The sequence below is a fragment of the Balearica regulorum genome, chromosome Z (genome assembly GCF_011004875.1).
Source record: "Balearica regulorum gibbericeps isolate bBalReg1 chromosome Z, bBalReg1.pri, whole genome shotgun sequence".
Classification (NCBI taxonomy): Eukaryota; Metazoa; Chordata; class Aves; order Gruiformes; family Gruidae; genus Balearica; species Balearica regulorum.
In genome coordinates this window covers 55,899,462-55,924,175 of record NC_046220.1, presented here as the reverse complement: position 1 = coordinate 55,924,175, position 24,714 = coordinate 55,899,462, and the positions used below count along the sequence as shown (strand labels likewise).

Below are 24,714 nucleotides of genomic sequence, written 5' to 3'. Positions count from 1 at the left end.
ATCCCAGGGCACTATGAGTTACATTCCCATGCCATGAGACTGAGAAATGTGCTTATGTTTGTGTACTCAAGTACAAACAGCCTATAATTAAAAAAAAAAAGTCTGTATTACCAAATTACCATTCTAGGCATCTAAATATGTTCTGTATTCAGCCCACAAAAAAGTACCAAAAATGACATAATTTACATCATCTTCATATCATCGATGTGAGGATTTTGATAGTCACACTTCTAACAAAACATTGCACCATCGTTATTTCTAACGTCAACTATATGCCTCATGCCTCTCCACAGAGAAAGCAACAATAGCAGCAATGCAAACATTACAGATTTGAGTCTCTCTACTTTTTACACAATGTACAGGTACAACAAAATCCTATGATATAGTTGCTATTAACAGCAGTGGCTGTTTCCTTCATGAATGATGCTCTCAGCATGCAATACAGCATGTTCTGCAGGAACAGCATGAGCTAGAAGCATGTTTGCCTCTTACATGTACACATGTGTGAGGATGCTGTAGCAGTAACCAAGGAAGCTACAAATAAGTATGAAAGACACACAGGTCCATTACTAATCGTTTAATGGATTTTCTTTGAGAAATTTCTCAGTACTTTGATGAAGTAAGATGAACTTGGCAGAATGCAATTTATCGAGAAGAAGGATGCTCTAAAAGCCAAACCTATTCTTCACAGTGTATTTTGTGGCATTTATTTCATAATATGAGGAATAGAAGGGAAGTTAATAAATGAGATGGTGCTACACTCCTGAATATTATTTCCATTTCCTAATCTAGAAGGTTAGCTATCAAAAATGCAGGCCAAAAAGGGTTCAGAGAAGACTACAGCAAGAAGGCTGTTTGTAGCGGAGGCACTGATTGGCATCTATCTGACAGAAGGGAATTTGATGGTAAGAGACGTCCAAGTTGCCCACTTAAAAGTCTGGGGTACAAAATATCTTGGTATTTTGCTCCTTTAATACATTTTTTTTTTTAAGGTATATTACGGTTTTGTCTAGACTCTAATATATTCATCCTTATAACTCATTTCTCTTATTGAGACAGAAATATATAAGCTGGAACGTAGTATTCATATAGTAACAATTTATTACCAGAAAGATGTTAGGAGTGAGCAGGCCTTAGGTGTGGGGACAGATCATTTTCTTTGAAGTGAACTGGGTAATTTGCAGGCAGTGAGACCTGTTTTGAGACAGCTCAGTCCAGAGGAACTCCTCTAACAAGCAGTTCTGGGGGACTGGTTCAGTAAACTTTCCTGATTATTTCTATTGGTAGTTATTTCTTTCCAACACAGGCACTGCCCTTGCAATGGTGTAGACATCTACCTTTACTCCTTTTGCACCTCCTTTTATTTTTCAATTACAAGAGGAGACTAAATAGCCACATTCACACATCTATAGTTAAAGCTTTGCTTTCTGCTTTTCATCCTTCGCATCACATGCTCCTGCTGTCTCCTTAATGTGTGAATAAAAGCATTTGGGCAATCATGGAAACAAGATTAAGGAAGAGGTCTTGGCTGAAAAATAACCTAGTGGAAAAAAAAACCCAAAATCTTCCCCAGATGAATCAGATCCTTGATCCAACTCATCACTTGGGAGAAATGCAGCACCTGTCAGGAGCCTGATGCCAAAACCACGATGCTGCACGCACACTGTGCAGCAAGTGTTCCCTGCACCTGCACTCACCTTGCCCCCAAAACACAGCCTCAATGGCAACATCCATGATGGCAACTCACAGGTCCTTCTCACCCAGATTTGCCTTTCTCACCTAAAGCATCCCTCCCTGGCACTCCTCCGTCACTAAACAACCTCTTCATCTGCTAAGTTGCAAGCTGGGTGCGAAAGGGGCCTACTTTGTGCAAAGAGTCTGTCAGCACCAAGCCCCAACGCAGGCCCGGCCCTCCCAGGGCTGTGAAGTTGGGAGCAGCCCAACGGCCGGCGGCAGGAGCCAGAAGCCGAGCCTTACCCGAGCACCGCAGCCTCCCGGCTTGCCTGTTCGGAGCGGTGCTTACTCCCCGCCGGCAAACGGCCACCCCGGCCCCTCACCGACCACTCGCAGGTAGGTCGCCCCTCACGACAGGACGGCAACTCCTCATCCTCATCCTCACCCTCCCCCCCCCCCCGCATGCGCACACCGCCGCCAAAGCCATCCGCGAAGTGGCGGGCGGTGCCCTTGCGCGCCTGCGCAGAACACCACGCCCCGCGCTTCCCCTTCCTCGCATGCGCATGCGCCCCGCAGGCCACTCCCGCCCCGCCTCTGACGCCGGCGCGCGCCTTTTCGCCCGGAACCTTGACACGGAGTCTCTTGGGGACGGGAGCCTCAGGCGTCCCTGACGTCACTTCCGCGCGGTCCCACCGCCGTGGCCAATGGGAGCCTCCGCGCCCGGCCCCGCCCCGCCCGTGCCCCCTCCCTCCGCCGTGGGGCCGCCGTCGCGCTCGGGGCCGCGGCGTTCAGACGCCGTAGAGGGGGAGGAGATCGAGGAGGAGGAGGAGGAGGAGGAGGGAGATGGCGGCGAGGGCTTCGGCAGCGGCGACAGCGACACGGAGAGCGGGCGGGCGAGGCACCCGCAGGAGGGAGGAGCTGCCGCTGCAGCCGCTGCAGCTCCCGCGGGTCCGCTTGGAGCAGTGACCGGCCGCTTCTCCTGCCGCCTCCCTCAGGCCGCGGTTCGCTTGGCTCTCGCCCCTCCCCGGACTCGCATTCGCCTCTGCCCTCGGCGGCTGCGGCGCTCCGCGCCTCCACGCCCGCGCGAGAGACCGGCGGCGACGGCTGGGGACGACGGCCCGCGGCCCCCAGCGGCGGGGAGGCCTGAGCCGCCCCCCTCACGGGTGCGGGCGGCGGTGGTGAGCCGAGGGGTCCCGTCGCTTCGGTGGTGATTATGCGTGGTCGGCTCCGGGCCGGTGATCACAGCCCGTCGTCCGGAGGCCGTAGAGCGCCAGCGAGCCCTCCTGCATCTCTCTCTCCTTCGGCTGATGTCCCCGCCGTCCCCCGCCTAGGCTAGAGTAAGCTGAGAGCCCGCTTCTCGGGAAGAGGGAAATCTACAGCCATGTATTTTCTCAGCGGCTGGCCCAAAAGACTGTTGTGTCCTCTGAAGTCCCTGGAGCGTCCTCTTCACATCCAGACGGATCCCCAGAGAGTTTTCTTCGCAGTGTTATCCCCATCTCAGCTAAGCATCTGGTACTGCAGAGTGAGTATCCATTCCTCTGTTAGCTCTCAGACCCTGTTCTCCCAACTGAAAAGCCTTCTCATCTATGAAATTTTTTTTTGCTTTTGTTCCTGTTCCAGAAAGGATTGCAAAATTTGGGACTAAAGCTTACAGAATACATCATTACTTGTGACTCGGAACAGTTAAGCCACGATGTTTATTGACAGCAGTATATCTTAAGAAAATATGTAAAATCAGTCTACTTGGAGTTAACACCTGTTATTCCTGAAAATGACACTTCTAACCAACTTTTGTTTTTACTTTGACTTTAATGCTGCATAAATTTAATTTGACTTTAAATAGTGCATAAACTTAATATAAAGAGTGTTTGTAGCAATGCTTTTTTTGCAAATATGCTTCATCTGTTCTGCTTTCATATATTCTGTGTTTTACATAAAATAACATAAGAGATGAAACATGAAATTTTTTTATAAAATACAGAACAGACTATAACATTCTGTGTAATGATATAACACAGAAGTTTACAAACTTTTCTTTTTCTGAAAAGTTTACAAGTTTTGTGGCCCTAAACAGAAGAATTGTCATGGCTTTTGCATGGAAGTCGCAGCTTTAGTAACATCCACTTTGAGACTATCTGAATAATTGACATTAAATGCCTTGCTTTTAATTCACTTTGAATTAGTGTGGTAACAAAAGTGCTTTTTGTCAGTTTGATTTGATGATGTCAATGAAACAGTTGTGATACCGACTTTAAATTTTTATGCTGGATCCTTTTAAATACTGCCTAGATTAGACCCTAAATCTGTCTATAAATATCTCTAACTCCAGATAATTTATAGAGTTCATCTCAGATTACAGGAGAAAACTAACAATCCAATTTTAGAAAGCTGATACTGAAAGGTGTCAAATGGCAGTCGTAGCTTTAAAATCTTGTTTTATGTTATGCTGAGATTTCATCACTTTACCTTGTGTTGCGCTCTTCGTGGCTGTTCATTAGTACTTGGGTGGGGTGCTGATGCTGGTTTTTGAACCTATACAAGTATCCAATTAGGACATACCAGCCCAGTAACTATGCTGTGCAAACATCATCATGTGGCCTCTGTTTTTTAGGTTTGTGGTGCATAGTGTAGGATGTATGCTCTTACAGCTTTTGCCATTTGTTAAAGCTGTAGTTGTAGTCCATTCAACAACTCATTTTCTTTTCCAGGAAAATACATAAAAGAGAACAAACTTGTAGACTGCTTCTCAAAATGTGCCCCGTTTTTAGAATGTATTTTACTTTATGGTCTATTTCCGAGGATGATGTTTGTTAATTTACATGCTTGGACTTGTTTTGAAATGTTAAATATTGTATAACTGGCTACAGACAGAGCACTAAAGGAATTCACTTGATGCAGAAAAGTTGAGCAAACTGTTTTCTGACAAAAAAAGGTCATTACAATTTTTAAAATACATGTTAATTTAGTATGTAATAGAGGCTTTTGAGAAAGGGCCTGACTTTGCCAGACTTGATCACTGGTTGATCTTAGACTAAAAAGTATGTTACAATCTCACCACCTCTGTGGACATCCGGCCATTAGCAAATCCTGTAAGACAAAGGTTTCTGTTAAGGCCATTTTTTAAGAGAATCTCTTGCATTATTTTTATGCATATAGCTGGGGGTTTGCCTGTTTGGTTTTTTTTTGTTTTATTGGTTTTTGGTTGGTTGTTTTTGAAGATGAAGCTTAAAATCACATGTTGGACTCCTATAAAAAACAAACTAAAATTATTACATGCTAGAAAATGTTTTAATTTGTTGGAAGTACCTTCTTTGGAACAAGGCTAAGTTCTGGTCAGGTTGAACTAATTCAATTTCTTGAAGTAGAAAACCCTTCAGGCTAATGTTCTTGTTAAGACTTATTACTATCTCAACTATGTATGAAAGGTTTCATGTAAGAATGAGGTGATGAGGCATGTGAAGTTCTGTTTTGAATTTTTCAAGAACAGTGGGCCCTTTGAAATACTTCCAGGCACATAAATTTATATTCAGTATGTATATTTTCCAAGTGAGGTGGTAATGTTTAAACCTCCTTTTGACCTACCGGGTGCTAAGAACTAATGGAACTAAGGAAAGTTTATCCCAGGGTGCAGATTGTTTTCTGGTTTGGAAACAATATAGGTATTAAGATTAGAAACTGGGGTGAATGGTGTGGGTAAAAATAGATGGAATTGTCTTAGTGTTTCTGAGCCAAAAAGTCCTTGACTATTTTACATACTACTTTGTCAGGAGAGATTAGATTGTGGATGGAAAGACCACTGATCAGTGGTGAATGTTTTTGATCATGCACCAGTATTGCTGAAAGATTTTTAAACACACACCTCAGGATGTGTACATTTATTTATTTATGATTTATCTGCTTGTGCTACTGTACTATTATGCACATTAGCAAGCATACACAACATATAAATTAAAAAAGATTGAGGTAAAGCTGAAATAAACACAGTTTTAAATTTTTTGGTACAAAAAATATTTTTTTCTTGCGCCCTGATGGATTATATTAAATGCATTCCACTTAGGAGACGACTGTTCCCAGTGTTTTTCTTAAATCAGAAGAAATTTATGGCCTAAGTACCTCAGAAGATTCCTTGACACTAAGAGCCAATGGAACTGTTTTCATTGGCAGCATTGGAAAGCTTGTCAATGTTTTAATTCTGGTAATGTTAAGTACTTGGAAGCGTGAAATGAGAAACTTACATTCATGAAGAAACTTTCTGAAATACTAAAATGAGGCAATTGGTGTTTAATAGATTGGGGAACTAAAGGTGAGATTTCATGAGGCAGATGTGCAGTCCTAAGCGTCATGATCTTTCCTGCTTGCACTTACATTTTTAGTGGCTCTTATGGTGGACTAGTGATGGCTTTTACAGGTTTGTTCATCTTGCTGAACAAGTAGAAACCTGTTTTTTTCAGCTCATGAAGGGATCAAAGGAGCATTGTAATTGGCTCACTGAAAGTGTTACTCCTTTAACAGTAGTGGCTTTTAATTTTAAATTGGTTTGGTTATCTAATGAAATAAGAGCTTGAGGCAGTACAGGGAGTTCTATATATCCACCCACAGGGCTCTAGATATTAAGGGAAGATGAATGCAACTGAGGAAGGAGGTGTAATAGAGGAGTGGAGTTCCCCCTGTAAGTGTTGAGGAGTCAAATGTGTGTAACAAGAATAGTCTGATGATGTACTTGTATGTGTAAATATAGTTCTTTCTTTAATCTTAACAAACTTGTGGCAATGACAGGAGTTAAGTACTGGCCTTAAATATTTAATGAAGTTGTTGGACTATCTGCTGTGACTCTACCAGTCAAAACCAGTTTTGTAAGCTCTTTGCAGCCAAGAGTAGCTTGCCCCAACTACTCATTTTGAGGAGCATTTGTTAATTACCTAGGTGCTTATCAGCTTATGATTTACATCTACCTTTGTTTTTAAACTTTCCTGTTTTTTTTACGATCAGCTCACCCAAATGAACTATAAGCTTATGGGAAAGCGTGCATGTCAGAATCCTTGATTGTCAAATAATCTCTATTCATTGTAAATGCTGAATAAGTCTGTCTTCAGACAGCTCTCATAACTCACTGTTATACGTTTTTCAGTCTCTTACTATTGTAGTATTAGAATTGAGCTTGATACGTGCTTTAAATCTAAGCATACATGGTATTTAAAACAAATAGATCAGAACAGGAGACTGTGCTTCTGTTGCAGAAGTGATCTCCGTAACCTGGAATTTTGGCGTGCTGTTGAAGGAGTTACTTGTGACACCAGTGCTTATAGTTCATAAAATATATGAATAAATATATTTAAAAATCTGTGGTTGTTTTTGTAATCTTTTATTACAGGTGGACATCAAAAGAAGAAAAATAATTATGTTTTCACCATGCTTTTAGGATTATGCTTTCATCTCAGAACTGTAAGATGAATAATTTACTGAATTCTTGTACGTGGCCTTTTCCTAGATAGGATTAGATACAATCTCTGTACCATTTTTATCTGAAATTTGATTACAAAATACACAACAGACGTCTTGATAATGGTGGGTTTGTGTATTGTGAACAATATAACACAGATAGCATCAGTGCAAACTAAGATGTCTTGCCTCTTCTGCTGCATTTTTTTCCTTAGTAATTTAACCCCTGAGATGCTGTCTTAGCTGATACCCATCAGATAGTTGTCTGACAAGGCAATTTCCTTTTATGCATCAATAACAGTAACAGTCGTGCTGTTGCATCTATTATAAAGATGCATTTGTGGTTACATAGTTAAAGAAATGAGAAATATCTGTTAGACTGATGGATTTATGATGATGTGAAATGTAAAATTGTCATCTGACTATTCAGTAGGCCTTACTAGCTTTTCAGTGTCTCCTGTACTAATATAAAATAGATGACTCCTGAAAGACATTTCAGAATTACTTGCATGAAGAGAAAAGCATCCTCAGTTATGAGTTTTGACTGCTTGTTTAGTTGCACATAACAGACTAATTTGTCAGTATGAGACCAGAGAGGAGGATAGTCTATTCTCCATCACAGGCAATTCTATTTAATCAAAATTTAGGCACTTGGCAATTTCTGCGGCTTGAGGAACAGCAAAGATCTATAGAATATGGCCTTTCTTATTGGCAATGATTTTGAGCTGTAGGTTAACTGAAAATATTCACCCAAGAGAGGTAGTGATGGCCAGTTCTGATGCACTTTGGTTTTCTGAGCTCTTTCACAGTAGCTGACATGAAGCACAATATTGGGAGCTGTGTCTGTTACGTTTATTGGATGGATACTCTGCTGATTCTAAGCTTTGCAGCTGATTTTAAAACTGAATTAAAGGAGTTATGTTTTTATAATTAACCATACTTTTAGAAATTCTTTTATCACCACCTTGTATCTCTGTTACTGACAAAATGGGTTTTGTGGTCTGTTTTTTCTTTCTTCTGGTTCTTACTAATGAATTTTCCACTTCCTTATGAGTGCATGCATGCTTTTCTCTATCTAACCTTTCTCATTTATTAGTTTATACACTTACAAAGCTTCAGCCTTTGAAGTGGAGCACAGAGCATCTAATGACAAAGTGCACAGTGTCACCAGGCTTTTGTTCTATTTTCTCCCAGCCTTGTCTTTGTCGCTTAGATAGTAAGCTCATCAGAACAGTGTGGTTTTGATTTTTGTCTTGTGCCTACAGCCTAATAAAGCATTGAAGCATTTATCTTATGAAACTAAGTAGAAAATGCCTCTTGATTTTAAATGAGATTAATTTTGGATGTCTAGAATACTAAATTGTTAGGGGATAAGAATACTAGGATTTTGACAATTATCTACGGCCATGCAGGTTCTTATATTGATGTTCCATTAAAAAACCAAAACCCATTCATAATATGTTGTCAGCTACTAATGCTGTTGCACATTCTCTGCAAATACAAGAATATTTGTCCTAGACATAACAGTTGTGAAAAGACTGATAGTCTTCCAGACATTCAGTGTCTGAAAGCTAAAATTAGATGTAAAAAATTATGTGGAAAGTAAATTAGTGATAGTGAATTGGTGGCATTAAAGATGAGAATCCTTTGAAAGAAAAAAGGAAGTAGTAAGGATTATGAAATTTACTTGCATTTAAAATTCAAACTACTTTGGATTTATACTTACAATAAAAAAAAAAAGCAAAATAAAAAGTGGAGTTCAGAGCTGAACATGTTGTCTATGGATAGGTTACATAAAACATGGAGAACGTCTCAGCATTCTTGGGTATTATTTGGGCAGAAATAATTGGATTCACTGCAACTATTGGTATTTTAAAAAAAATCATTTAACTTTTTGCAGTACGTAGGAATTTGAGTATGACTGTATCAGCTACTTGGTGCAACATTCTCAGAATTTAGGCGAGGATATGATTTTGCTATTCATATTTAATACAGATATAATAACTACTTTGTTTCGCATAAAAATTATGGGAATGCTTGTGTCTTAACAGGAACATCCATAGGCCTGAGCAAGTGTATTACTTCATATTTTTACTAATTTTCTTGGTGACTATAAATGGCAGTGTTCCTGTCTTGCTCTTTTTCCTTCTGGGTTCAAGTGAATTAATGGTGAAAGTGCAACTAAAAATAAAGGAGCACTAAGAAGTTTCAATGCCTGAATGCATACATGCTGTTAGGTGTTTACTTCTCAAACTTAGTCCAGTTGTATTTGCTGACCTACTTAACTTGTTAAATCCACTGTATGCACAGTTTATTATTAACCAGCAGCAGTCAAACCACGGAATCCTAATTAAGGAAAACTCATTTTTTCATTATTTTATATTCTGTCAAACAAACAATGATTTTACCTCTCTCCAGTTGGTTAATGTATCATTTTCTTCGAAGCCCTGTAAACATCTCAGTCAGGACAGACGCTTCTATGAGGGCTGCTGTTCAAGTCTGTACTACTCATCCTATTTAAAGATGACCTGTTGAAAGCAACTTTCACTTCTTAGTTTAGGGTTTAAATGTCTGCTTGGTTTGCATTTATATCAAATGTTGTAGAATTTTTTTGTTCAGAGAAGTGAAGTGATAATATCTCATGTCTAAGCTTGCTGAGAGAATTTGCTGCAGGGTTTGTATATCTTGATAGATTTCTTTGTAAAAACTACCTTATATGGCTCAGTGTTGTGAGACTACTTATGCTGCTCATAGTTACTGCTTAAAAAAAGGAAATAGGAACGATGGTGTATTTGGTCAGGTAGAATTAAGTAAAATAGTAACAATTTTAAATTGTATCATCATGGGTTTGGTTTTGTGTGTTGTTTTGTGGTAGTTTTTTTAATTGTTGACTTAGGTATTTTGTCCTGATGTTGATGTAGAGCTCATCTTTCCTAGTCCAAAGGAATTCTTACTGTACAACAAAAATTTATAATGAAACAAAAGTGAATTTTAAAGTAGTTTGAGTTAGGGATCTTTGCTCATGAAGCTAACTTGCTACCTTACTGTTTCATAAACAGTGCAATGCCTCAATTTCAGTATTGGTCATCCAAACCACATTTGCTTTCAGCTGTCTCTTGTGAATGTTGTCATAATCTCACATCAGTAAAAAAGGCATATTTTATGTTAGAAAGGCATTGTTGAGAAGCATAAAGATTTTGGAGTAGGAGCTCCTGTGGAAAGTGCTCTTGTGAAAAGGTAGCCAAAGTAGCTGAACAGTGTATACGCAAGGAAGGAGGTAACGTGTATTTAACTGTGGGAACAGAAAGTTCTGTTTCGCTTTTTCAGTAACATTAATTAGAGCACTGGAGAATTTGTTTAGTCTGGTAATGATACTACTATATTGTTGTTAAGGCTATCTTTCCTTTTTTTTTTTTTTTTTTTTTTTTTTCTTTTTCTCCATTTTTGTTGTCCTGTGTACATCCACCTCTGCTGTTCTGTTCATAAGTGAGTGACAGCTTCTGTTTTGCCTGACCTTACATTCCTCCTGAGAGGCAAAATGTACTATATCAAAATGCTAGATTTTCTCTGCAGCACATTGTGAAATGCCAGATATGCTTCTTATCTATTTTTGGGAAGCTTTTGCTAGCTTTAAGTTGCAATTTGATTAAAGAATGACTTACTCAGTTCTTTCTTCCTTAGTCTTCTGTTCTTTCTTCCTTAAGAACTGAAGGTCCAATTTACTTTTGTTCTGCAGACAAATTATTTTTTTTTAAAACAACTCTGTTAGGCCACTTGCTATGTTTCTGGAAAAAAGCTTCTAAAAAAGCTGTGGCTCTGCCATTAATATTTACAGCAAGCACATTTTAAACATTATAAAGAAGGAGGATCAATATCTTGCCTTATTTGAGGCAGTGTGCATGTTTTATTAGTTGTGCTTAAGTAGATTTCGTTATAATTTTAGTAGCTGCATGCAGAAGTGTGAAGAGGGAAAAAACATGGAGTGTTCATGAAGCTGACTTGGAGAATTGGTTTTTCCAACAGAAACAAATGTAAAGATTTAGGGAAAATTCTGTGTAATAGAGTCTAAATCCTTACTGTTTCTGTACAGGTTATGGGTTAAATATCTAAAACTAACCAGAGAAAAGTATTGTACTAACTAGGCCCTTATTTTTGTTAAAATGTGTGTTTAATGGCTTGCTCTGCTTGGGGCAAGTAATTAAAATTAAGCTGATCTACTCCTGTTTGTAGAACGTACTTCTGTGACATTATATGCCTTCGGTCATATCAGATGTAATAAATGACTTCAGATGTAAAATGACCATTTCTCTTTCTCTTGCGTGAGCAAGGCTGCCCTGCTAGCTTTGTTAACCTTGTAGCAGTTTACATGCTTGTGGGAAGCTTGTAAATAGGGATTAAGTTTTCAGTGTTAGGATTTTCTTCACATATGAAATAATGCTTTCAAGTTGTGGAGTATGTGGAAATAAATTGTATTAGTAAAATATTTATGGTTTAACCATTAGCTAGGTAGCCTTTGTGACCTGTTGAATTAGAAGTGGGTCTGCTTTCTGGTAAGAAAAAGAAGCTACTTAAATAGTGAAAAGATAAAAATGATTGCTTGCACTCTTAATGTTAACTCCTCTAGTCCTCATCTGTAAGGCACAAAATGAGATCTGTCTAGGGATCAAATTGTGTAAATTTTAAGCTGCTGTATATGCAGAATATTATTCCAGGTTCTGAGGTGCAATAGCAGCTTTCTTGTGAATAAATGTTACAAGAACATTGCAGTATAAATACTGTCATTATGTTCTGTAAAAGTAGCAATATAGAAAGAAAATTGTTGTGCATTAATGACCTTCTAAAACGTTTTTTTGCCTGCTGCTAAAATGCGTGAAGCACAGATGTGCTTTAAGATCAGTCTCCATATCTGCACTAATAATGCAAATTACCAAGATTGTACTATCACAAGGCAATTTTTCTCTGTATATCTAAGGCATTTAAGGTGGGTCTAGGCCAAGCAGTGAAAGGCTGTGTAGTTCATGAGAACAATCAATAAGATTCTATTAAGAATAATCTATTTAATGTTCGATACTTTGATTTGCAAATGTCTTCAAAAGAAGCCACATGAATTGAAAAAACTGGTGTAAATACTTCTTAGGGTAAAGATTGGTTTGCTTGTTGTACTTTGCAGTATAAATATTTAACTTTATTTCTGATAATTCAGTTCTGTGTGGGTGTGAAATTTAAGTAATAATGCTGTTTACAGGATGCAAAGTCATACTGTGATTTTACCAAGGCTAAGACTGCCTGTGTGTCGTTATTTCAGCTCCTTATTTGTATGTATGGTGAAAATATTTAACTACTTTGTTTCATACTGTTTTTCCTTTTAGATGAATTTGTTTGTAACTCTACTTTTTCTTAAGGGAAACTGATGCAACTGATTCCAAATACAATAGTAGCAGGCACCCACATGATTTCTGGGTAGAGTTAATGTTTTTAGATTTGTTCTACCAGCTTCTGCCATTTGAACAGGTGAATGAAGAACAGTATAAGTTGCCATCACCTGTGGTCCTAGTGGTGGATGACAAGCTTTGCCAAGCAGTTTCATTACTTTTAGCAAAAAGAGTGATTACTGTTTAGCCTTATGGATCCCTTGTGAGGTTTGGAGAAGTGTGTTCTTTTTGGTACAGAGTTTGCTGCTACAACTCTGAACTGAAATTGGCATTGGTAAAGTTAGGGAGACCATCTGTTATGAAGATGAGGGGAAATTTCTTCTACAAAAAGAAAGTATGGGTTGTTTAATTTAACTGGTGGCTGAGGAAGTACAGTTGTCATCTAATATATATGCACATATTTCTCCATCCCCCCTCCCAGTGGTGGAGGGTAGCAGAAGGGGGAATACCTGTCTAAGCTGAAAGCTGTTATTGGTTCAAGAGCAAAAAAGTAGAAACATATTTATGGAGGAAGGATGTTTCTAAGCACTGAGGCACGGAAGGGTAACCGTCCATTAGGTTTTTGTGTCACAGCTCTCAACTACTTTTCTGAAAGGGAATGAAGACCTAGTGCCTATGATAGCTTTGTCTGGGCTTTGTGACCCCAAAGCTCTTCTCCATTCCCAGGAGAAAAGGTGCTAGCGGGTGCATCTCATCATATGCAAAATCTTTTCAGCAAACTGTAGAGATGGATTTTCTGCACAATTACTAGCAACCTTTTATTGAAGACGTATAAAACAGATTTCCTGATTATCATTCTCTTTAATACAATGGCCCACCCATTTAGTAGAAACTAAGAAAATGGATTGTACCAAATACTCTGTGTAGAATATTTCATCCTAGTTAATTTGACAGTCCTTTTCATTATAGGAGCCTGTTTGAGATGCTTTTGTTCATCTTAAGTGTCAGTCACATGTTGTCTAACTTGAAACTACTTCTGTATTCTGTAATGACTCCTTTCTGGGCAAATGAAGTATTTATTTAAATGTCCTGGGTTTGAAAGAGTGAGATTAGGTATGACAGTGTGGCAGGAGTTCTGCATAAATTCCCTTTAAAAGCACCATTTTGTAGTGCATTGTCAAATATGCACTAATTTTTTAACCTCCCTCTTCAAGGGAAACGTGTTGTTACTGTTAAGGAAACATAGTTATTAACAGTTATATCACAATATAACAAACATCCCATTTCTTCTGGATATGAGATTTTTTTTTTTTTTCTTCCAGCCCAGTGTATTAATCGTAAGCTACAAGGAACTATCAAAAGCAGCTTCTCAGTTTGGACCTTATAAACAAGCAGAATGGCGGCCTGACAGCACCATGATAGCTGTTTCAGTAAGTAGAGTTTTTTCTTCTTACTGTGGTTAAACTATTGCAAAGGCAGTTTTGTATTACCAATCTCTGTACTTATGCAAACTTGCAGATTATGTATACATTTAATTGTTATTTATCTCGTGAAAACATAAAATAGCACCAAGGCTTTTTGATAAGCTTCCTGTAGTAGTTTTCATTCATTTTTTTCTCCTGAAGAATGAACTGCGGTTCTTTCTATTAAAATAATTTTGAGGTATACTGGCTAGGGCTGATGCAGCATCTCATTACCGTAGTAATTTGGTCACAAAGAATAAGGGAATTTACAGACATGTGAATGCAAGAAATAGTTGAGGAGATAGGTGGCTTAAGCATATTTAGCTTGATAAATAGGGTTTACAGATGTTTCAGAAAGGTGTGTCTTAAGAGGATGAAACTGTGGCTTTATTAAAGTGCAGTATCTTTTGGTGTTTAAAAAAATTGTAAGGCACTGAGAACACAGAAACAAGGGCAATGGTAGGTGATACTTAGACTCTTCTGTTAAGAGTCTTTAAGGTAAAGATGAGATCTTGTCTTGCGTGGAAATAAAATCTTGTTTTGTAGCTGGTGCCGTGCTCACAGCAGTAGAGTTGACCATTTCAGCACCAGCACTTAAAAATTAATTCGAAGTCCAAGGTGGGAGTCCCACAACAAAAGTGGGAGTAGAATAGGAGTCAGAATGTGGGGTGATGTTCCTGGTGATTTTTGGTCAGGTTAGGACCAGGTCTTAAATTAGGTAAGTTTCTTTATCTAGCTTTTAAAATCAAGGCTATTGTATATGAGATTTTCTTGTGAGAAGGTGCAGGAGAAAAGAATGCAATCACTAAATTTCCCCATCAGAAGCTGATTATGTGGAATTACAAACTGGATAACAATTACTGTATTTGTTGGTACACTGACTTCACCTCCTAATATGAACCATCTTTTGTGCTTAAAATGATGCTTGTAATGTAGTTTTTAAACCAATCAGATATTGTTATCTTAATGGAAAATACCAGATGGTTTATTGAATAGTTCATGTCTCTACCAATATCATCATGACTCTAAATCAACTAAACTTCCTGTGCTCCCATTCTCTTCTGTGTAATGCAGGGGTAGACTTTTCTGAGCAGTTGGTTTAGAATGTTGAAGTCACCTAAAAGGATCTGATGGAATCAATGCAGTAAAATATTCTGTTAGTGTCGGATTATATTTTCAGTTAGCAAATGCTAATAGTTACCAGCAAAGGCAAAAAGGAGACTCTTGTAACATTTACTACAGAATTCTTCAATTTTGTAATACAGCATATAATCACAAGTAAGCTATTCAAACACGTTTTAATTACACCTTTATGCAGTAGTTCAGAAGAGATTTAGATTGTTACATTTAATTACTTTGCATATTATGTTCTTTTCTGTGATGTTGGGATCCATTTGCTCAGAAGGCCTTATGGTTCAGCTGTCAGTCGGACTAGCTTTAATTTCTGCCAATTCAGTTACTGTAATTTCAAGTAGTTCTGCAGGTAAATGTACAGTGTTCTTTTTGGCAGATGATGTCAATCTAAATGCCCATATGTGATGGGTTGACCGCCATGCAAAACCAACACACCATAAAGTCTCAGTTTGTAAACTTAATTTTTACAAATTAAAATTGAAAACAATCCAACAGTTTATAAAATGAGTGTCATGAGATTTCTAATATTCTTCATGTTTCTTAGGTTTATATTGCGTCTCCTGGGTGTACATATACAAATAGTATAGCCAAGGATGTTCGTTATAGTAGTTTTAACACCAGTTCTGTTTTGCAAGGTTTTTTTAATATGCTTTTGGAATATATATGAAGTTTAATTTGAAACAGTTAGTGAGTCCAGTTAATGAAAGACCACATTTGCAAATATTGCTGGTTTTGTTACAGAGAGACAGGGTGGAAAGGCAGCTTTGGGGGCTTAATGAAGAAGATGTTCCTGCTGATGCATAACACTTTGAAATTCTTTCCAAGAGAATAAACATTTTCTCCCTTCTTTGTGACTTTTTCTTAAGAAGAAAACTAACAAGTACAAATGAAGGAGCAATAACAAAGCAAGTTATTAATTAAAAAAGAATAGTTTATACTAGTAGTTTTGTTGAACTGAATTAACGTCACTTAATTACTGAAGTGTGTGCAATAACTAAAAATACTAGTTTGAAAGCTGAGTTAGGTGATACAGATTCTCACCTGTTACTACCCTGTGCTCTTGAGTTTTGTGATTGTAGTAGTTTTATGTAATAATAAAATTATGTTGTACTTTGTTTTTAAGAAAGTAGACAAAAGGCTTAGTATGTACTTATTAGCTGAGTGGTACATTCACTTATCTGTTTTGTTTTGTTTTGGTGGGGTTTTTTTTGTTGTTTGTTTGTTTGTTTTTTTAAATGACATAATGATGGGAAGGGTAGTCTGGATTTAATGTCCACTAGAGCAGTGATAATAGAGTGGTTTTTGTTTCTGACTGCCAGAGTGTTCAGAGCATCTCTATGAAAATAAATCCATTTGTGGCGTATGCTCTGAGGAAACTTATTTGTTCTGAAGGCAAACTTTGGTCTAGCACATAAGGCTTTATAAAATACCTCAAGTAGCTTGAATGGTATGCAGTTAAACAAACTTGGGCAGTTCTCACACTGTCATCATCCCCTAACAATTCTAACATCTTTTAGAACTATTATCTTCCATTGCTAAATTGTTGGCACATTTTCGAAACTGATCTTCTTTTTTCCACCTGATATTTTGTAGTTTCTTCTCTCATATTGCTGCATTTATAATTTTTCCAGTGTTACTGGAAAGTGCTTTGTTTCTTGTCTAGATTAGTACATACATCCAGGGTAGCTAATTCTAGTAGTTAACCTTGTGAATTCGGTAAGGATATTTCAATATAGAGAAATATACAAGGCATTTTAGTCCTTCTCCTGCTACAGGTAGTCCTCTAATACAGACCACTCTTCAAGTGTGCATTCCCGTAGCTAAGGCCGAGCTTTATTAAACATTGTAGCATACCAGAAACCATGTAGTGAAATACCTTCAAAGGTACTGTATGTTTATACTTTTCACTGTCAGAGATGAGAATGAATCAGGGAACAGATGACAGTGATGGTTATTTTAGTAATTTTCGTTGCAACACAGACATTTGTAAAGTAATGTAGAAACCTATGTGAATGAATGTGATCATTTTGCAGGAAGCATATCGTTGAATGCCTCTGCATTTCATCCAGCTCTTCGTGCAATTTGAGGTTCTATTTAGAAATGAACCTGTAACAATAGCAACTTTGTTCTTCGAATAGTGTTCAGTAAGGCCCTTTGTACCTTAATATCAGTATAAAGATACTTCACAGTATTGTTTTACTTTTCCTTCTAGGGTAGGGTAACTTACAGGTTAAATATTTAATGATGTAATGGAAAGAACCTGTAAAGATGTTAGAAATGAACCCATTTCTTTACCACATAATACCTGAACGTGATATTACTGCACATAGAAAAGCTTCCATCTATTTTCAGCCTGTCTCAAGCTCACCTTTACGGTTCAGATTTTATTCTTGCATGAGATAGATACTTGCTTTGAGTGAGAAAAATTGTGTTTCTTGGACTTTAAAGCTGAAACACAAATTTCTTTCATGATAAAGCAGAATGTTTGAGTAGGGAAAAACATGGCATCTGTGAACTGATAATCTAAGCTAACAAGAGTATTACTTTTTTTTTCTTTATTCAGAGAAGAGGAAACCAACCTTGCAAAGCAACTTGAAACTATTCATTTCAGTGCTCCTTTTCTCCAGTAATAGTGCTTTGGGTACATGCCCAGCCCATATTAAAACAATTGGACAGAAACACTGTTTAACCAAAATGCATTTGCTGATTTGCTCAAAGGATAAATTTGTGCTTTGAACCAATCATACTTCTTTGAACAACTAACCGTACTGGTCATTTGTCTTTCCTGTGCTTATACAAACACTGGGTCACCTTCTAGCCATGACTGGAACATCTGATAACTAAAAGATTTATATTTGTTCTCTGAATAGCGTTATAGTTTGAAGTCAGTATTCCAGAATAACAGAATATGACTTGGGATTGAATTATAGTAGAATTGTTTTCAGACACCAGAAGATTTTGAAAAGGTATTGTTGTATATAAAGATACTGTGTGACATGAGGATTTTTTAAAAGCTGCCTGGGTGACCAACATTGAGAGGCAATGCCTAGCTTCTTTGCACTCTGTAACATCCATGTGTGTCAAACACCTGGAAGTCTTGCTCTGAAGGCTTGCTACCTTCTACTACATGCTTTCTGCTTTAATTCTCTTCGTTGATGGGAATCAGGTGCCCAGGTTCTAAATATCTGATGTAGCTATCTGGTTTTATGTATTTATATGAATCAGAGGAAAATTTCTGCTGGATGCATACATCAGTAGTGGTGTCTTACTATTTTTCTATGTACTGAGTGATCGATGCAGTGGGCTTTAAAGGCTCGTATAGATTTTACTTAGAATGAATTTCAATGCACAGTTTTTTATCTGCAACTTGATGAGAGTGTGTATTTGTGTTCAATATACGAGATATGTAGAAATCACAATAGTCTGTGTAGATTTTACTCATGCAGATAGGCTAGATATATATCTTATGAGTGTTTCTTTTTCAGACTGCAAATGGATACATCTTATTTTTTGAAATCCCATCAGTAAGAGACAAGTATCTTTATGAGCCAGTGTATCCCAAGTAAGTATTTCAAACTTTCTTTGCATCCCCACATTGTGGAAAAATAGGATTAAACAAGTCCTAAGTAGATTCTATGATAAAAAAATATTTCCTTCCAAAATATGGTTTTTGAACTTGATGAATATATATGAAGCATCATTCCTGTGAGTTAGTTCGGAGGAGAAGCTGTTCTAACTGGTTTGCTGTGTGCTGGTAGGATTCCTTAGGTCCATCTTGTAAGCTCTCAAAATCCTAAATAATAGGGTTAAAATTGTCTAATTTTATAATTTGAGGTAGTCTGTTGAATTGATCATCTGTAACAAGCTTTAATAATTCCTTTTGTGTGGGTTAGTTGAATAAGTCATATTGATTAGGAATTATTAGGCACAATTTTTTAATAGATTCCTCTCTGCCCCCCAACTTTGTAATAACTTTTGCATAATTTTGTAATAATTTTTGAAACAAATAGGGGAGTCAATATTTTGGAAACAATAGGGACCGTTTTTACTAAGACTATACAAGTATTTTAGGTGCAGTGTGTTATGTTGTCATTATACTCTAATTTTCCTTATTGTGAATGACAGAATATATTTTATCCGTTAAAACATGACTGTATGTTCAGTGATTTTGTGATTGACTAGTTGACTTCTCATGTGGCAAAACTGGAAAATATGTAGGAAAAATTCAAACCTCAAGAGGTGTATTTATGTGAGTCTGTGTGTGTTTTGGTAGGCAGAATCTGTAGTCATTGATTGAATCAAATTTGTCCACGGGAATAATAAACCACTCTTGATTTCTTATTGGCTAGAAACTTGTGGGGTTTTTTCATATTCATGAAACTAAAACTAGTTAAAGTTGATCGGTAGGTGATTCCAAATGATCATCTATGAGGAGTATTGGATAACCTATGATGTCATGTAAGAGGAAAAATTTTTTTTTTTCTTTAAACCATAACTGTTTAACTATGAAAATTTAAAAAATAAAAAATCAGGTCTTCACAAGGATTCAGATTTTAAATCTCAATTCTTTTACAAGTGCTTATAGGAAGAAATAATTTGGCAGGTAGTAAATGATTTTGAAGCGAATTCTTAATCCGTTGAGTGGAAAATTTTGTGTGAGTTACTACTGTAATGCATCTTTTGGCATCTGAAATAGCCCTTTGAGCACTGGAAGTAAATGGAATTTACTGTTGCAACTTACTTATCTGTTTTCCAGAAACTTAAGACTAATGTAGACAAGTTATATTATTTGCTTTTTCTGTGACTGAATAGTATTTTTCAAACTAATTTTCACATCTGACTTGCTGTCATCAGAAAAAAAAAAAAGGAAAAAAAAAAGCAGACAACTTGATGCTGCAAGCTGTTGAAATAAATGAAGGGATAGTATATCTTCAGCTCTACATAATGAAAAAGACTAAACAATAGTTTATGGTATGTTCTTCTTGTTCTGTTTGGAAAGTTGTTTTTTTTTAATTGGCAAAATCTGAAAATATATGGAAATATGTATAAAATATGCAGTAAAAAAAGAAGCTTTGGAAAGTTTGTTTAGACATGCCATGTGTAGGAGGATTTGAAAATATCTATTAAACTGTCAGTGACTAACCAGTCTAACCTTTATATAAAACATTAGTAATTGATTTGTGTTGTCAACCTAAAAGTGTGTGTTTTATGAAAAAGTCTTTCTGTTAGCTGTGTGTTGAATGGTCAGGATTTTAAGATGTATTTGTATAGACCAAAAGGCTATAATGCTGATTCTGTGGATGAATAAGACAAGGTGTTTGTCCTTAGAGTGTTTATGATAGGTTGCTCACAATCTCCTAAGACTAATGCATGTCCTTAACTTTAAGAAGATGAATGATCTCACTGAATTTACTGGGATTACTAGTGTGTCTATATTTAGCCCTCAATTTTGAAAACCTACATAACATTACTGCTGTTCTGGTTGTATTAGATCAAAAGAAAGACACAAGCATTTGTGCGTGAATTATGCCTGCTGTGATTAACATGAAATTATTCTGTAAGGTTTTATAATGGCATGAACTTTTTTTTGGTGCGGATACAATGCACTGCCTGTAGGTAGTTTCACTAATTCACTTTGTAGATCAAATACTAAAAAAACTTAAACACACACACCCCTGAACCCAAAATGAACAAATAGACGAACTAAACCAAAAGCCTAGAATTGAAACTTTTCACTGTCTCCTGGCATATGTTCATTTTCCAAAGACATTATTTCACTGAAGTACTCGGATTTCATTTCTACTGGACTGAACAATACTAAATGAATTTTGTTAACTCTGAAGCCATTAAAAATCAGTGAAAGGCCTCATATGTGATATGCCTTGTGCTTGAAAGCAGACTTCTGACTGTTTTCTCCCACTATAACAGTGTGTTCTTGGCTCCTTCCTCTGTGTTGGCAGCAGCGACTATGCAGCTGTGCCTTAAGCAAAGTTGGGTTGCTCACCCGATGGGGAAACTAAAACTGCCTGTCTGCCTTCTTTACCTCTCCCCATCCCCTCCCCTGGATTCCAGTAGCTTATCTTGCAAGTTGGCATATAATAAAAGGCTGGTATTAGAAAATGGTGACCTTGAAGTAGCATTGAGTAGCAGTGCTGGGTAGATCAAAAACATGGACTGACTATTCAGTGATACTTGTATGATAATTTTCCTATGATAGTTCATGATAAAGCGATTGCTTGCAACATTTTAACTCTCATTGAAATTTTAGTTACGACCAGCCCAGCTCTGTCTTATGTGGTTATTTACCACTGTTAGGCAAAGTGAGTGGGGGAGGGATGATTTTTTGCAGAGCATATAGAGATGTAAGGCTGTCCTTGCATTAGCGGTGTGATAGGACAGCTGCTGGAAACAAGTCAGTAAAAACAGTGAAATGCATGGACAACAGGTTCAAATGTAGGTCTCCACACTTTGCATACTTGAGGTAGTGGGTTTTTTTGTCTTCCATTCTTCTCTCTGGACACCTCTACAACATTCCAGAAAGTTAAAAGATGTAGAATATCATCAGTTGTGGGTTTGGGGGTTTTTTTGGTTGGTTGGGGGTTTTTTTAGCTAGTGAGCACACTTCTGTCAGTGCTCCTAAGAGTTCAGTCTTACTCTACTTTTTAAAATTACGATTAATTCTTAATGGTGATGAAATGTCCGTATCTACTAACTTTTTGTAAACAGAATGAAACCTGTTCTCTAGTATCCTTTCTTTAAATAATAATGGCCACTTCTGACAGAGACATAAAGTTTCAATATAGTGACTACAAAAAAATAAAGGAGAACTCCCTTAATACAACTTCAGCTTGAACAGAATTCTTAAGCAGTGCAGGTCAACATAGTGAGGTCGTTGTGCACTGGGAGTACACACCAGTAACTTCCTCAGCTGTGCCAAAATCCTGGTGCAAGATTTTCTAGTTTAGGCAATATCCTGAAGTTGAACTTGCAGCTAGGTTTGATCCCATACAAGTGAAAACATTGAGAAAGGTTCTATTTAAATTCTCCTGTCAGCTTAGCTCTTATTTAAATGAAATATGTGTATATTACCGTAAGTGAAAAAAGAATGTTGGAAAAGCAGGTGATAAGGTATAGACAGCCCCTTTCTTGACTTTATTTTTGCAGTCTTGCAGATTGGGACACTGGTAGCTGCAGTAACGTTAAAGCTTTTTGTGGTATTGGTATTTTTTAAATAACTGCTTTAAAATTTGCTTGATAATGGTTTAGCCTTCATTTGAAGAAAAGGACCAAAAAAAGTTGCTGAAAGTAAAATTTGCTCCTCATTCATCCGTATGGGAAAGGGATGTTTGTGAAGAAAAATTACCGTACTTCTTGTTTATAGTTGTCATTACAGAGTTGTTACTATATATGGCTGTTGAGCAAGATGATCCAGAAGAGCTTGTCTGTGTTTGATCTGTTAACAGAACTATTCTAGCATACTGTTAATTGTGTAAACTGTAATTACACTTGCAAAAGTTTTTTGCTGGTACAGCTTGAACAAAATGCATCAGCATAAACAAAAACCAAACAAAACTACATGGGAAGTGACAGAAACACTTTTGCTGTTTTTAACTCAATAGTATACCTAATCACAGTACAATTATTTTTTTTTAGGGCCATGTCTCTCTCTTCTTTCCCAATCTAATCGACACAGGTTTAGTAGAAGAGCTGAAGTGTGAGTTGAAGCTAAGCTCTCATCGTGTTTGAATGCAAGAGTCTCTGCTTCCCCTTATCTTTTAGTAGTGTGAAATAATCAGATTTTGGAAAGTAAGGTTGAGTGAACTCCCCCAACCCCCTGCTCTTGTATGTTTAAAAATAGACAGCATCAGAGTCTAGGAAAATTAATTTCCTGTTTAAAAATGGCCATTTGGCATGACTTCCTCCTTTTCATATCAACCTATTGTAATAGTCTTTATATTCTGAAATACAGTGTTTTAATGGCAGTGCTAGAATTCAAGATTACCAATGTTTGCGGCTGGAGCCCACAAAACCTTTTGTTTGTTCTATCAATATCTGAGGGCATAGCTCTTACAAAATGGAGAATATATGAAATACTTTAAGATGGTTGAGTGGGAAATTCTTTTTAAATGCTAGCTATTTTATACCTTTAGAGATTTAATCAGCTTAAAATATAATTATGTAGATACGGTAAGGGTTAAAGAACCATCCTGTTCAGCATTATGCACATTTTATGTAAAATCTATTATTATATTAATGTGATAAAACAAGTGGTCATATCATAAGCACAGCATTCTGTCATGAATTTTGAGTATTTATAGATAAAAGAGGAAGCCTTTAAAATTGTTGCTGGTAATTAATAGGTTTTTTGTCAAATTATAGTATTTTAGGAATGTTACGAATTGAAGGAAATACTTCTGTCTCTGTTGGTATTTGGTTAGGAATTGCTAGTCTGTTCTTGGAATGAACAGACATTCATGCTCAATGAAAACCTTAAGTATCCTGCTTAATTTCTTAGACTAAAAACGGGAAAAAAAGCAGTATTTGTGTGGGGATTTTTGTTTGTGGGTTTTTTTTGTGGGGAGGAGGTTTTTGGTTTGGTGATTTTTTTTTTTTTTTTTTTTTAAACTGAATAGTCTGCAGCTTCATTCCAGCTCTTAGAGACTTTGCTCTAGTTCAGAGCAGACTTGGAAGAGAACCAGTATTGGCCATTAGCCCACTTTCTGGGATACTTCCCTGCAGTAAGCACAAGTACAAAGTCGTGCTTCAATTAGTTCAGTATAATTTTACCACTATATTACTAAAGTCATTACAAGATAAAACATGAAGAAAGCGTATGTATGGTAATAGAATGGTAAAATAAAATCGGTTTCCACCTGTGATATGCTTAAGAAAAGTGGCAGTGCATACAAGCCAATTTGTAGCTTTGTAAGCTGTGGCAATGTATGGTAATATCTTTTTGAGAAGTTTCCAAAGGAGTTTATAGAGATATTCCTTTGTGTCACAGTGAAGAGATGTGTAACACCATCACAGTAGAGGCTTCCTGTACTGAACTGATAGTTATTTCTGTTTAGAATGTTGACAAGGAAAGTGGGTTAAGATTTCTCACTTGAAGAGACAATGTGTGATGACTTAATGCTGAGGATATTTTTGCCTTTAAAAAAGACAAAACCTAAAAAATTTTACAGACCTAGGATTCTTTTGCCTCAGATTTCTTCATATCCTCAAGCGGAGTCTGCATTTGGGAGTGGGGGGAAGTGATATGAATGTTGTGATTAATTTAGAATGAGGCCTCAATGCTGTAGATCTTTTAAGTACCTGGAAATGCTTTGAAAATTGAAGTAGTTTTCTAACCAATATGGGCCTGTGAACAAGCTAGTGGTTATATCCTGGTTTACTGTATTGTTGCTTATATGTCTGGTTACTATATTAATGTCGTACTTTTTCTCGCACTTTTCAAAGTTTTTTCATTTTCTATAGCAAGATGGTTTACAGGTGCCATAAATTACCTCATCAGTGGCAATTTTTTTTCCTGATTTTGCAGACTTAAGATTAGTGTGTACAAAGGTTTTGAACTTTAAACTCTGCAAAGATAGCTGATGAGGTGTACAGTTAATTAACTTACTAAATAATTT

The 24,714-nt window shown here is 37.1% G+C and overlaps 1 protein-coding gene across 8 annotated transcripts in view; it reads left to right on the top strand.

Moving 5' to 3' along the window:
• The first annotated feature begins 2,480 nt into the window (after positions 1-2,480).
• The window catches only part of RIC1 (RIC1 partner of RAB6A GEF complex), a 50,245-nt gene continuing 28,011 nt past the window's right edge, over positions 2,481-24,714 (top strand). For 5 of the 8 annotated variants that reach the window (XM_010311598.2, XM_075740937.1, XM_075740939.1 and 2 more), the window contains exons 1-3: positions 2,481-3,196; positions 13,808-13,915; positions 18,568-18,644. In XM_010311598.2, the coding sequence (XP_010309900.1) occupies positions 3,056-3,196; positions 13,808-13,915; positions 18,568-18,644 (326 nt within the window). In that variant the 5' untranslated portion in view covers positions 2,481-3,055. Of the gene's footprint in view, positions 3,197-13,807; positions 13,916-18,553; positions 18,645-24,714 lie in introns of those variants that run through there. The other 3 variants (XM_075740940.1, XM_075740942.1, XM_075740941.1) reach the window with 3 other exon arrangements.